At 37.5% G+C, this 12,233-nt stretch overlaps 1 protein-coding gene across 1 annotated transcript; it reads left to right on the top strand.

Annotated features, from left to right (window-relative positions):
• The first annotated feature begins 716 nt into the window (after positions 1 to 716).
• Positions 717 to 3,757, top strand: LOC140933745 (homeobox protein HMX3-B-like). Its single transcript, XM_073383372.1, has 2 exons — positions 717 to 1,099; positions 1,272 to 3,757. Exons 1-2 carry the CDS (start codon positions 856 to 858, stop codon positions 1,736 to 1,738), a joined length of 711 nt encoding a protein of 236 aa, XP_073239473.1. The 5' UTR covers positions 717 to 855; the 3' UTR covers positions 1,739 to 3,757.
• The last annotated feature ends 8,476 nt before the right edge of the window (positions 3,758 to 12,233 follow it).

Raw genomic sequence — 12,233 nt, 5'->3', positions numbered from 1 at the left:
ACTCCCCGACGCTCTTTATCACCTACTTTCTCGCGTGGCACTCTCTTATCGCCTCGAACTCTCTTTAAAAGCCTCCTGATGCTCTTAATTATTTCCAACCTTATCGCTCTAAATCTTCAACAGAACGTGTTATGTTAATTTAAACTGCCAAGCCGCACGTTATAGCAGCATTACAAACCTAGAAGCCTCGCATTGCCTCTTAATGCTTTCATCAATGTTTTTTTGACTGGTCATGATTTGATTTTAAAGTTTTGCATCAGTGTGATGTATCCCTCTCTCGTCGGAGCTTAATGATGTTTGTGTTATGGTAGGCGTGAGCGCAATCAAGCTGTTAAGCGCGCGGCTAAACGCTCCGTTTATGACATACACCAACAAATGTTCCACTTTAAACTAAGAATGCCTTAAACAGAAAAGCTTTTCACGACTGTAGCCCGACACCAAGAAGGTAATTGGTGAATTGTTATCCCTCAACCAATTGAAAAAGACAAAACGCGAACACTTTTAGAATGACAACGTGTCTCGTCCTAATTAATAGCGGCCAAAGACCAATCAGAAACTACGCTTATCGCTTTAGCTGAGTTTTGTATAGCAGGGGGAGGAGAAGATTATTTGTGCTTTCTCACGGTTCCATTAGTTGCCACCAACGACCAATCACAGACCGGCATTTCCATGTCAGCCGTTTAACAAGTTTGACGTTTTTATTCTTGATCATTATCACTGACTTAAATTGTCGCCTCGCATGCCCCAATGCATTCAGCCCAACACAAACGATCTTTGTTTGCCTTTTCTTAAGCTACAAAAATTATTACTACTACTGCAAAGTTTATTTGCTGATAATCATTGGCGCTGTAAAACATGGAAGAGAAAACTCGGTCGACTCCGTTCTCAATTTCCAATATTCTAAACAGCGCTAGCTCTAGGGAGCATGGAAGGAGAGAGTCGGACAACATAACCGAGACTGCAGAAGCTCAAGACAGACAGCGTTCAGAGTTTTCAAGAGGGCAAAATTGTGAAATTCGTCGCCCCGATGAAAGTCCTGTGGATCTTGATAGAAGGATGGGATATGACTTCGATGACTGGAGTAGAACATCAGTTGAAGGTTAGTAACGCTCAAGGGTGAAAGCGAGCTTCCGGTTACCGAGTTCAGTGTGAATAGCATTATAGTACACTCAAGATTGCTCTGTTTTGGGCGAAACAAGGCCGTGTATTACGTTTATATCTATCGGGCGTAAAGAATAATACACTGAGCCTTACTTCTTGATTTCTTATAGATCCTTCGGAAAAAGGCGATCTCTCCTCCGAGGGCGACAAGAAAGACAGTCTCAAGAAGCGACGGAAGAAGAAAACAAGGACAGTGTTCTCTCGAAGCCAAGTTTATCAACTAGAAACGACTTTCGATTTAAAGCGATACCTGTCTTCCTCTGAACGAGCTGGACTGGCAGCACAGCTTCACCTAACAGAAACGCAAGTTAAGATCTGGTTTCAAAATCGACGGAACAAATGGAAGAGGCAACTAGCAGCAGAAATGGAAGCTGCCAGTTTAGCGCAAGCAAGCCACCAGCGAATGGTACGGGTTCCTATTCTGTACCGCGAACAAAGTCGCACTAGTGAATTAAGCGCTCATCCTCCGTATTCGTTTTACCACCCATCGTCATACCCTGGTCTGCAGTATCCTCAACATTATTCACAGTTTTTGCCTCCTCATTTAAGAGCACCACCAATGACATCACTTCTCTAAGCTCTTGCTGATCAGAAAGGGGGGCCACAAGAAACCAGCGAGTGTGGACTGAAATCTTCATGGCCTTCCCTTGTCATGAAATATACAGTATTTCGTGAAAAGCGAATCGAACGCTTTCGCCGTGCGAACGTTTTAAGGTTTTAGTGCAAAATGTAGACACTTATAAAGACCTCAAGGGCTCGTGAGTCTGATACACAGAGCAATATTTAATTTTAAGATGTCCAACGCGAATATCTTGACTAAAACATCGTCTCAAACTCAAGGAGAAGTTGCCCAAACAGAGTAAGACCTCTTTTGTGGTTACTGAAAGCGGGCTGAGTTTTCATAAGTATTTCAAATCGGAGGGGATTGGTGTAGCAAGTAGAGAATTGTATAGTGTTTACAAATGATATTTACACCTATTTATACAACACTGAAAGCGATTATAGCTAAGAGATGAACCACTTTATATGTAGCACGGAATGCTTAACGGTAAGTCTCGATAGAACGGCTAACGATCGAATGAGGGGTACATTTTATGTTCTCGACGATCATTTGAATTAACTAAAATTTGTTTGAAATCTAGAGAGTATTAAAAACCAGTTTAATTATCGTGATACGGGAGTACCAGAGAATCCATTAGTAAATGGAAACAGGCACCGCTTGTCCAGAAGAACCTTGTATGATATATTGTCCCAAAATCACGAGGACAAAAAACGCTAACGAATTAAGATTTTGTGAGTCCAAATTGTAAAATACGTGTTAAATTGTAGTCAAATATTTACAATAAAAAACGTTTGGAAATTACGCATTATGGGCAAAAGTAGTCTCTTTTAAACGCTATACCAATTTGAAAAGCGTTTCACGGTCGTTCTTCTAAAAGATATTGGACAATACATTAATTACTTGAAGGCGTGCTACTTTTTCAAGCAAGAGGCTAAGGTTGCCTTATAGGAAGAGGGACAGTTGATTAAACGGATGCCTTTTTTCGAAAGTCATCGCACATGCATTGAATGTGTTAATGAATTACTTCACCCTAAGTAAAACTTAATTATTCCTTTTTATTAAGCTTTCGAAAGGTGAGAAAATGGTGTTTAGGCACAATTCACAAAGGAGTTATGGTTTTATCATGACAAAGACCCGTGTACTGATTCTTAATCGTTATCAGGAATTTGTGAAAAGACCAGAGAGCTTTCGGTCATTAATGTTTTTTATCTACAGATAAAGGAACCCCTTTATCAGAATGGTCAAAGAGTGAGTGAAACTTCACCAACGAGATATCTAAGCATAAAACAACCCAGTTAAAATTGTTTCAAACAAAATAAATAATACAGTGCATTCATTTATGGCTATGACCAGTAGAAGTGAATTTGTCCACAAACAAGGAAATATTTTGGAATAAACTTCTTAATTTTCTTTTCCTCGCGAAAATCGGCGATCAATGAATTATGTGGTCCGCCTTCGCGCGTTTCAGCAAATTAGCGCCAGTCGGTTCGCCGTTTAGAAGCGATAAAACGTTTTTGGAACCGCATGGCATTACAAACAGGTGAACTGAGGTATTATGCAGTCGCTGGTACCTGATAGAGTCACGGGAAAACTTCGTACGAATTAAGGTTCGTTTAAAAGTTGGAGAATAAAAGAGATAAAGATCAGAATAGGAAGTTCTCATTGTCAATCTAGGTTTTTACATCATCTAAAATCAACCTCCTCACAAAGATGAAAACGCAATAATGAAATAAAATAAAATAAAAAAAACAAGGAAATTCATCGCTCAGGCAATCTGATGCTATAGAACAAAGACAATGAAATATTCATGGGAGGTGATGTTTAATGGTATCATTATTTACTTGGGAAAGGTCCAACACAGCAATATCACGATAAAAAAGTTAAATAAACAAAACTGTGGGAGTCTTACGAAGACTACATCGCCAGCGAGAGCGACAACAGTGGTGAAGACAGTTAAAAGCATGTTTATTCCTTGTATAACGATTCAAGAGTTCACGCGAGGTGAATATCAGACTATATTGGACCATTTGCGCTCAATGGAAGCCATGAATAAATAACCACCACAATTTGACATTGAACTGTGTGATTATCGTTGGCAAAACAGGAAATTTTAGCTTAATGAAAAGCTTTTCCTAATACCAATAGATATTTTTAAACGAATGGAGTACGCATTTGAGAGCAAGATAATTCGCGATGATTAAGCTCTGACCCGGCGCTGGTCGAGAACGTTAATCAAATTGTTCCTATGGCAGCTATTTGTTACGCAAAAGCAATAGAAACGCAACAGTCATGTTCCTGTCTTCATATTTAAATTTCACAACAAAACCCTATTAACCTAATTTTACAAACCTGTTTATAGAGAAAAAAAAAAAAAGAATACAAGAGGATCCATTAACACGCAAAGAAAGATTAAGCAACAATGAACGAAGAGTGTGGTGTGAATAAAACCGCCCTTATTTGTTAATTTTAAACTAATTTTTAGTCGTCAAAAATGATTACCTGACCTATCCCCTACCAAATGTAAACCAACAGTGGAGAAATATGTCCAGTTTAGTCAAAAAATTATCAAATAGTCGCTTTTAGTTACTTTTGGGCGTCAAGCTTATGACAGCCGGATTGTATGGTGCCGTGATAAGAAATTAAAGGCGATTGAAAGTCGTTCTCGATGTTGTTTCAAACCATATTAACATCGTGCAGCTGCAGGCTATTCATGGCCCGATTTTTCGCCAAAAGTAATGTTATTGACGTGTTAAACGTGAAACGCTGTCATGCCAATTTATAGAGCGGTTTATTTCTATCATTGTGTAGGACTTAAAGAGAACTACCAGGGATTGAACGTTTTGCAGCAAAGCTTAAAGAGAAATAACTTTCAACCATGCAATTAATAGCTCACTTTTATCGCCAGTTAGACGTAATATCTTCCTATTTCCCTATTAAGACCGCTGCTATTGTTTTAATGCTCCTTTTCTTAATTTAATGCGTTATCTACAATATTTTAGTCTTTGTTTATACTTGGAAACATCACGAACGTTATTAATTTTAACTTTCTGGAAAAACACACGCCATGTCAAATCTTAAAGCAATTGGCCATAGCTTCAGTAACTTGATGCTCTACACAGCGTTTAAGTTTTAGAAAAGTACCAAATGATTATTTTTTATTGAATTTAAATCATCCATTAATTTTTTTTGTAGTCATTTGCCAGCAGGAAGTAAAAGATATGCTCATGATATAGATGTACGTTCATAGCAGATCAAACGGTTGCCTAGCAAAGGAGATTTCTTGAAAATCGTCGGTTGTTCCATCTCCGACGTGCTTAGCGAAAAGGGGACATGCGAATTTTGACAAGAATCGTGCATGATTTCACTAATCACCTTACAATTTTGCACCAAAATATAATGCACGCGAAAAAAGGAATTTGTTACGTTTTAAACCGCTAGTCCTCTAAAACATAAAGGGTGTCGGGACCGGGTAACTGAACTGATTATATCGTCAACTGTTTGCAAAAAATTGTTGATCGGAATGGAGAAGTCTGAGTAACGTTGATTAAAACGCTTTGTCATCTCTCTGTAATCAGTTTACATTTATTTCGCTAAAACGGGTTGATGAATGATTTCTGACCAGAATTTATTAAACTGAGAAACATCAAGCGAGGGATGGCGACCTAAACTTTTTAAGTGCATAAGCAACTTTGAGCTACGTCAAGCTAATTCACAGTCTCACAGGTCATTGATAAAATCACAAAATAGAAAAAAGAAAACAGGCAAGTGTAGGCAGATTTTTGGCCATTTCCTATATTACTGCTGTATGATATTATTGCTACTATGAAAACCAAAAATAGTTGGCTGAATTTAGCCAGGCAGTATTTTCGTTTCTTGTGCAGCGGGTTTGTGCGTCATAGAGTTATCTGAACACAGAGGAACAGGAAAATTGCATCCCACAATTTGAGTGAGTTTTCAAAACATTTCACTTTCCAGCTGAGTACTGACTGAAAACAATTTGCAGTTCAAGGATTTTATCACACGTTTGCTATGTCTGTGTTTGGTGAATAATTCGATTATCGCAGCGATCAGCTAATGGAAAGCAAGAAATATTGATGACTTATTTTAAATACATGTGCTCGGAAATCAGTGAGGACTAAACTTTGCATGTCAAAGCTGAAACAAGGAGATATTGTAATAAGCGGCTATTTAAAAAGTCTTTTCAAAGACAACACATGATCGTTTTTATAATTTCCACTCAAGTACTACAATACCCCCTGACACTAGTCTCAAAAGAACATTTCCCTGATTACAAGGTGTTGGCTGAAGAGTTCAGTGGTTATATTTTTACTTTAACTATTTCTTTTGAGCACTTTCTTTAACTATAGTCAGTCACGGAAATTTTATCCCTCTAAGAATAGAACAATATTAAAAGAAGGTTTTGGAAGTAATTTGTCACAGAAAATCCAAGTTTGTTTAGCTCACGCTGTTTCTAATATCGTCCATTTTGCCAGTTGCACCATGCACAAATAAAACTCCACGCCCTCTGGAATTTTACACTAGCAAAACTATAACATATCATAGATCAAGGAAGTAAAACATTTTTATTTTAGTTTTAGTTCTGCTGGCTTGTGTCTAAACCCACGCTTGACATCGTAGTCTTGGTAGAGAAGGAAGTCGATTGACTTCCTTTTCTCCTTGCTCAAATCATCTGCCTCACAAAAGGAACTAAAAACGAAAAAATAGAACAATATAAGCCGCCTTCGTGTGCGTCATATGTGTGCTTCGTTTTTCGCTTGCTTTTACTGTCACCATAAGCGCAATATCTGCTGCAAATTTAAGCATGCCGAGAATAACTGATGTTTCAAATTTCCAGAGCTAATGGAGTCATTCCTCGCGTGGAACAGCTTTTTCTTACGTCTGTTCAGGCATACAATATTCTTAGCAATTTTGTCATATGCAAAGACGTAAAGCGTTAAAAATCGAATTCATCTTTAAATCAAAATGAGACAATTATTTCCAGCTAATGGTACTCAGTCTAAGACGTTAATGGACGCCACGCGTCGTCCCTACCGACGGATCACGCGATCAAACGGGAGAACATTTTAATTTCGTTTGCGTCGCGTGCTCTACTTATTAGGTCTTTGACACGTTATGGGTCTTACAGCGGTTACAATAAATATTTTCCATACCGTACCTTATTGCTGACACACTGAAAAAAGCCATAATTTAATTGTAAGAAGTAAAACGGCTTTATCTGAGTGGCCGACTGATTTTAGGCCTTAATTTTTTTGTTATAGTATCAAGATAAAAATTGGGGAGCATTAAGTAATGTAATGAAGCATAAAAGTAATGTAATGAACATAGCATTAGCGTGCGCATCCACTTCCTTTCTCTGGCGCCTCACCAGGAAAATGACAACTATATGAAAAAACCTAAAAAAAGAAAGGATATTTCAAGAAAAATTTCAAAGCTAAATAATAGGCGCACTGCCAATAAACTTTCTAAAAAATAGGGTTTTCTTTTCTTTTTTCTTTGTTAAGTTTGGAAACACTATCTGTTAGCTTTTTGTATGTCTAAAGTGATGCTTTTCCGTAATCTCGGATCACACTTGTTGAATGCTCTGTCGTCGTAAGGTTTAGTTTTTAATTTTTGTGGCCAGCAGCCGAAGCCGTCTAAAGAAATTGAATTTAACTTCAGATATGTTTCAGCCTATTTCTTCAAGTCATCTTGAGTTGTAACTATGAACATAAGCTAACTAATAAGCAGTGATAATAAACTGACAAAATTTTCAACGATTTTTGGTTACTTTCAGTTGTAAGCAGAAGCACACATGCAAACACGCTAACTTCTCGTTTTCATGACAAGCTCAAACATTCTCTTATGTCAATTCGTGTTTCACTGGGGCAAATATGATTTTGATAGAGGTCATGGCTCGACATTCTCGTTCTTTATTGTTTCTTGTTTTTTGTTCCCCTTCTCCTCTCATTTTGGACCATGCCATGTTTTATGAGACGTATAGTAAATAACCAGGAGGCTTGCTTTCTTCGCTCTTTATTCTTCCTGAAAAAATAATAATAAATAAGTTGATTAACAGGACAACGCGTTAAGGGTCAACTTACGTGTTGTAAAGGCGGCTTGAAAGTTCGGTCGCGAACAGCAATTTTATTCCTAGACTAAATCCTGTAATTTTAACTCAGTGAATTTAGGAGGGATTCTTGTCAGGGCCGCGAAATTTTGAATTCTTGCATCAGGTTAGCAAGGGATCCTTAAATTACCGGTTGTTTTAAATGACGAGATGTTACAAGGAAATATAACATGGAGTGAAATCCATCTGTCAACATGATCAGCTATCATGTTACCGTCTCTACCATATTAGAGCTAGCGTAAGACAATTTGGTCCTCCCACTAACATTAATTCTACACTAACGCTATTTTAACGTTATTCGCCTCCCAGTCTGTGAAAAACTCTTTCAGAAAACTGTCGGAAGATTATTTCAGGAAAGAGAACCTTAAGATTGTTGGTTTTTTCATTATAACTATTTTGTTTAACTGGCTTGCCGTTCGACCGTTCCCATGTTGATCGCTTAACAGCTTCTGTTATACTTAAGTCATACTCTGGGGAAAATTGTGAAAGCTACAACGAAGCGAATTTCGGTTAAATTTTTGCCCTGGGTATACGATGTTGCAATTCAGCAAGCTAAAAGTTCGAGCTTGGAACTTAGAAGGATAAGATTATCTGTCCCAAATTCTTTACTCTTTCAGTCGTCAACCTCTCGTCCACAGTGTCTACGTGATTTCTTCAGCTGCGGTGTAACGTCTGTAGCAGTGTAGCTCAGTACTGTTGTTTTCCTTACTTATTACATTTCGATTGTGAACTGAAATCAGTTTTGTAAGGATGCCAGTTATATTCATAATAGAGTAGGAAGATCCAGAAGATCGGTAAAATAATGGAATGCACAGATGTTATGATGAATATGATTAGAACTCCTTCAGTCACCTCCATTGAGTATATCAACAAATAATATGAAACTGGTGAGCTATTTTCAAGGGTATTAAATTTAGGAAATAGTCGCTGAGTGTCAAGTTCCTTTTTAAGTTTTTTTTCTATCGTTGTTAAATTTTACTGATTAGTATTAGTATTAGGATGATCTTTGGGGTGTACATAAAAATCAGTTGAAAATTCAGTCGCATTTCATGCACTGCCTTACAACTTCCATGTTCTTTTACTCCGCAGTGAAGTTGCTTTTTTTACTCTTGGATAGTATGTATTTTTTTTTCTTTTTTGCAAAGCAGTGAGTGGGTATGTGAGTCTGCTTTTCGCTATATTGGACTTTTGGCAAAAAATTTCAGTCTGCTCGCAGAAAAGGGCAAGTCTCGTTAACTGCAGCAGTTCTCCCCTACATTGTGCTGAGGACTTCCCTTTAAAAACAGTTTTACCCCTGACTACAATCAACCTCTGTACTATTATAAGACATAGTGGAGGTCTTTGCAGTAAACCGATAGTTAATTGTCTTTAGAAATGCCGTTTCAGAAAATCAGCATGTGGTACAATCATTAACCTAGTCCTTAACTCCCCTCCCACCTTCCGCATATTTGATTCACTTTCCAGTTGGAAGGAAATGCTATAATTCCAGTTTCATTGCTGACTTACTAGATTTAGCAACGACATTTAGCAATTTGTTTCAAGATCTTCCACGCTTGTGTCTCACAAATTCACATAAGGGGCTACTTTGCAAGTGAAGAAATACAACACGTCATTCAAAACGTTTTGACCGTTTTTTCAAGTATTATCTGCTGTCACCACGTTTACTTGACCGGCAGAATCAATGTGGGAGAGCTTCCTCGCTGGCTGGGTTAACGATTAAGTCCGCTCTTTTTGGTTTTAGGGATTTTAAGATCCAACGACGGACGGCAACGAGAACATCAAACAGACTATAGGTTTTAGAAGCAAATCAACCACCTTGCACGTGCATCATGCTTTTGCGCACATTACTTTGCCCGTTATTGCACGACTACGACGTGAAACTGCCTAATTTCGCGTTTTATAGAGGACATAATCAATCAACGACGAAATTTTATTTCTCTTTTTGAACTGGATATGGTCCCTAGGAATTCAATTCCAGGAGGGTTCGCCTACATTTGACAAAGTAATTGGGTAGGAATAATTGCGATAAAGACTGTAAGAACGCAAATTCGCTTTTTAAGCGACGTTCTCGTTGCCGTCGCGTCGTTGGATCTTAAAGTCCCTAAATGTTTCAAAAAGAGGCGCAGCCCAAGAAGTGAGTGATTTAATTCCTAATTTAGGACTGCATCAAACACTACGTTGAAATCATAGCCTATTCATTCAGAAAACTACTGAGAAGACTTGTTTTCTTTATTCCTTGAGTAGTTTTTTGTCATTTTAAATGTACATTCTGTTCTACTGCACACATTCCCGGAACCTCCCGAGTCGCAAAAAGTGGAGGCATATTTAGTTCATGGACCTTATAGTGAATCAACTTATTTAATAGGCAAAATAATTAGACCCAAACACAACAAGACATTTATGCCCACAATTTGCTTTTTCATTTTCTTATTGCTTGGGCGTGTGGCTTTTAAAGGTGAATAAACTTTAATAAAAATACTCGTGGGAAGTTGGATCCTAGATCTTTCCTTTCAATAGTCAAAGGTCAATTCCTTCCATCAGCATACGCAGTTGTTCGTTTTTTCCTAAGAGCTTAACCATTTCAGCCACGCAAATTTGCAGATAAGAATAAAACTCTGAATAAAGGAAACCGCTGAGAGGCAACGGTATTTTTGAACACAAGTAACAAGAAATTGTTAACGGAAAAGTTTGACGTGGTGCGCAAATTACTGGCAAGAGAACGTTATGTTAATTTGTAGCAACGTTTGTGTTACTGTAAGTTCTAAAATTTAAAAAGCGACGAGCGACTAAAAACTAGAAGAGTATTGAAAAGCTGAGTAACAAAACCCCATTTCCTAAACTCCCTAAAGTATAATTCAACCTTGAAGTGTAAGCATTTGATTTCCCCTTCTGGAAAAGTATACGTGTATTTATTTACACTTTTTCAGCAAAAACAAAAAAAAAAAAAATCAGAAACCCACCCAAAACAACCATGTCAACTGTAATATTTACTGCAGCTGTAAGAATATTAGCAAAACAAGAGGTATACGGTGGGTTAGCGGGTGGAATAGCATTTCGTGTAATAACTTCCGTTTTCAAGTCAGGTTAAACTAAGTTCAATATCAGCTTTGAACACAGCTGCGTTAATCCAGGCTTGCTTTATTATGGATCATGACTTTGCAGTTTTGTTTGGAATAGCGGAAGTTATAGCATTTCAGTTTCTCTAGCTAAGAGCTGTTTTGTTTCTTTACTGGCTCAAGAAAAAACTAAAAACCAATATGGTTTCGTTCGACGAGGTTATATATCTTGAAGAAATCCTGTCATCGGAAGTAGTTTTTGCATCAACGCAATATCAATAAATACTTTCAGTTTTTAGCTTTTACGTTTATTTATTTAGCTACTGATATTTATTTCGGGCTTTAATTTAAATGAAATAGTTCCATAAGTAGGAGGTTGTTCGTTGTTTAGCAAAAATTCGACTTTGTTATTCTCACCACTAGAAGGCGTAAGTGTTTACGTGTTTCAAATATAGGGCCAACATATGTTTTAAGACTAATTTGTTTGACACTTATTGTGTTGAACCTGTGTTTACAACTTTATAACCTTAGAAGCACGTTTCAAGGCTGTCTGTACCACTTTCCAAAAATTTGTAACGATACAATTAAAGGAAAGGAATGCCGTAGCAATTTGTGTTACCAAAGTTAGCAGCCTAATTATCAGAGCATACTTTTAAAAATAACCATCATGTTTTTACAAAAAGCCAAAATTGCTATTAAAATAGGCTTTTGTGTATCAGATGTATGGTGACGTTTAAAAATCTGGCAAAGAAAGCATCGTCAATTTGGAATGTCCTCGAAGTTGCTTCGCTTTTGACAGCGTAGCTTGCCTTCTTTAACATAAAGCGAAAGTTATCTATTTTAAGGTTAGAAAGTTCGAGTAGTTGGAATGAAATCTGTTACAACTCTTGTTCCAAGTCGATGCGTCGGGTTGTCGCTTTTAACAACTACCAAATTCTCTTTCAGCTCACCTTCTTTTTCAGCGAGACATCATGGAGAATGTAGAAACTACGAAACTAAGATAGCGACAAAACAACGAGAAGCTTAAAACGACAATAGATATAGTGGGCAGAAATACATCTCTGCAGGTGTATCAGAATAATTATCTGTACATTTCTTTGTCGTGTTCAGTCAACTACGACGTGAAAGGACCAAATTTTGAATTGTGTGAGAAAGTGTATCTATCTGAGCTAGGACGCGCCCCCTCCCTCCAGCACTTACGTTATTTACAACTTTATTAAACTGAACTAGTTGAAATAATCGCAAAATATCGTAAAATTCCGAAAATAAGCCCCGGGGCTTATATTTTTCAAGGGCCCTTTTTGATGGGCTTATTTTTGAAGGGGCT

Source organism: Porites lutea, chromosome 4, assembly GCF_958299795.1.
Source record: "Porites lutea chromosome 4, jaPorLute2.1, whole genome shotgun sequence".
Lineage (NCBI taxonomy): Eukaryota > Metazoa > Cnidaria > Anthozoa > Scleractinia > Poritidae > Porites > Porites lutea.
Note: the sequence above shows the minus strand (reverse complement) of the source record. Positions and strands in the feature narration are given on the sequence as shown.

Coding starts and splice junctions, on each gene's coding strand:
- LOC140933745 (XM_073383372.1), top strand. CDS start 856: ATGGAAGAGAAAACTCGGTCGACTCCGTTCTCAATTTCCAATATTCTA. Junction 1,100..1,271: donor GAGTAGAACATCAGTTGAAG/GTTAGTAACGCT, acceptor GATTTCTTATAG/ATCCTTCGGAAAAAGGCGAT.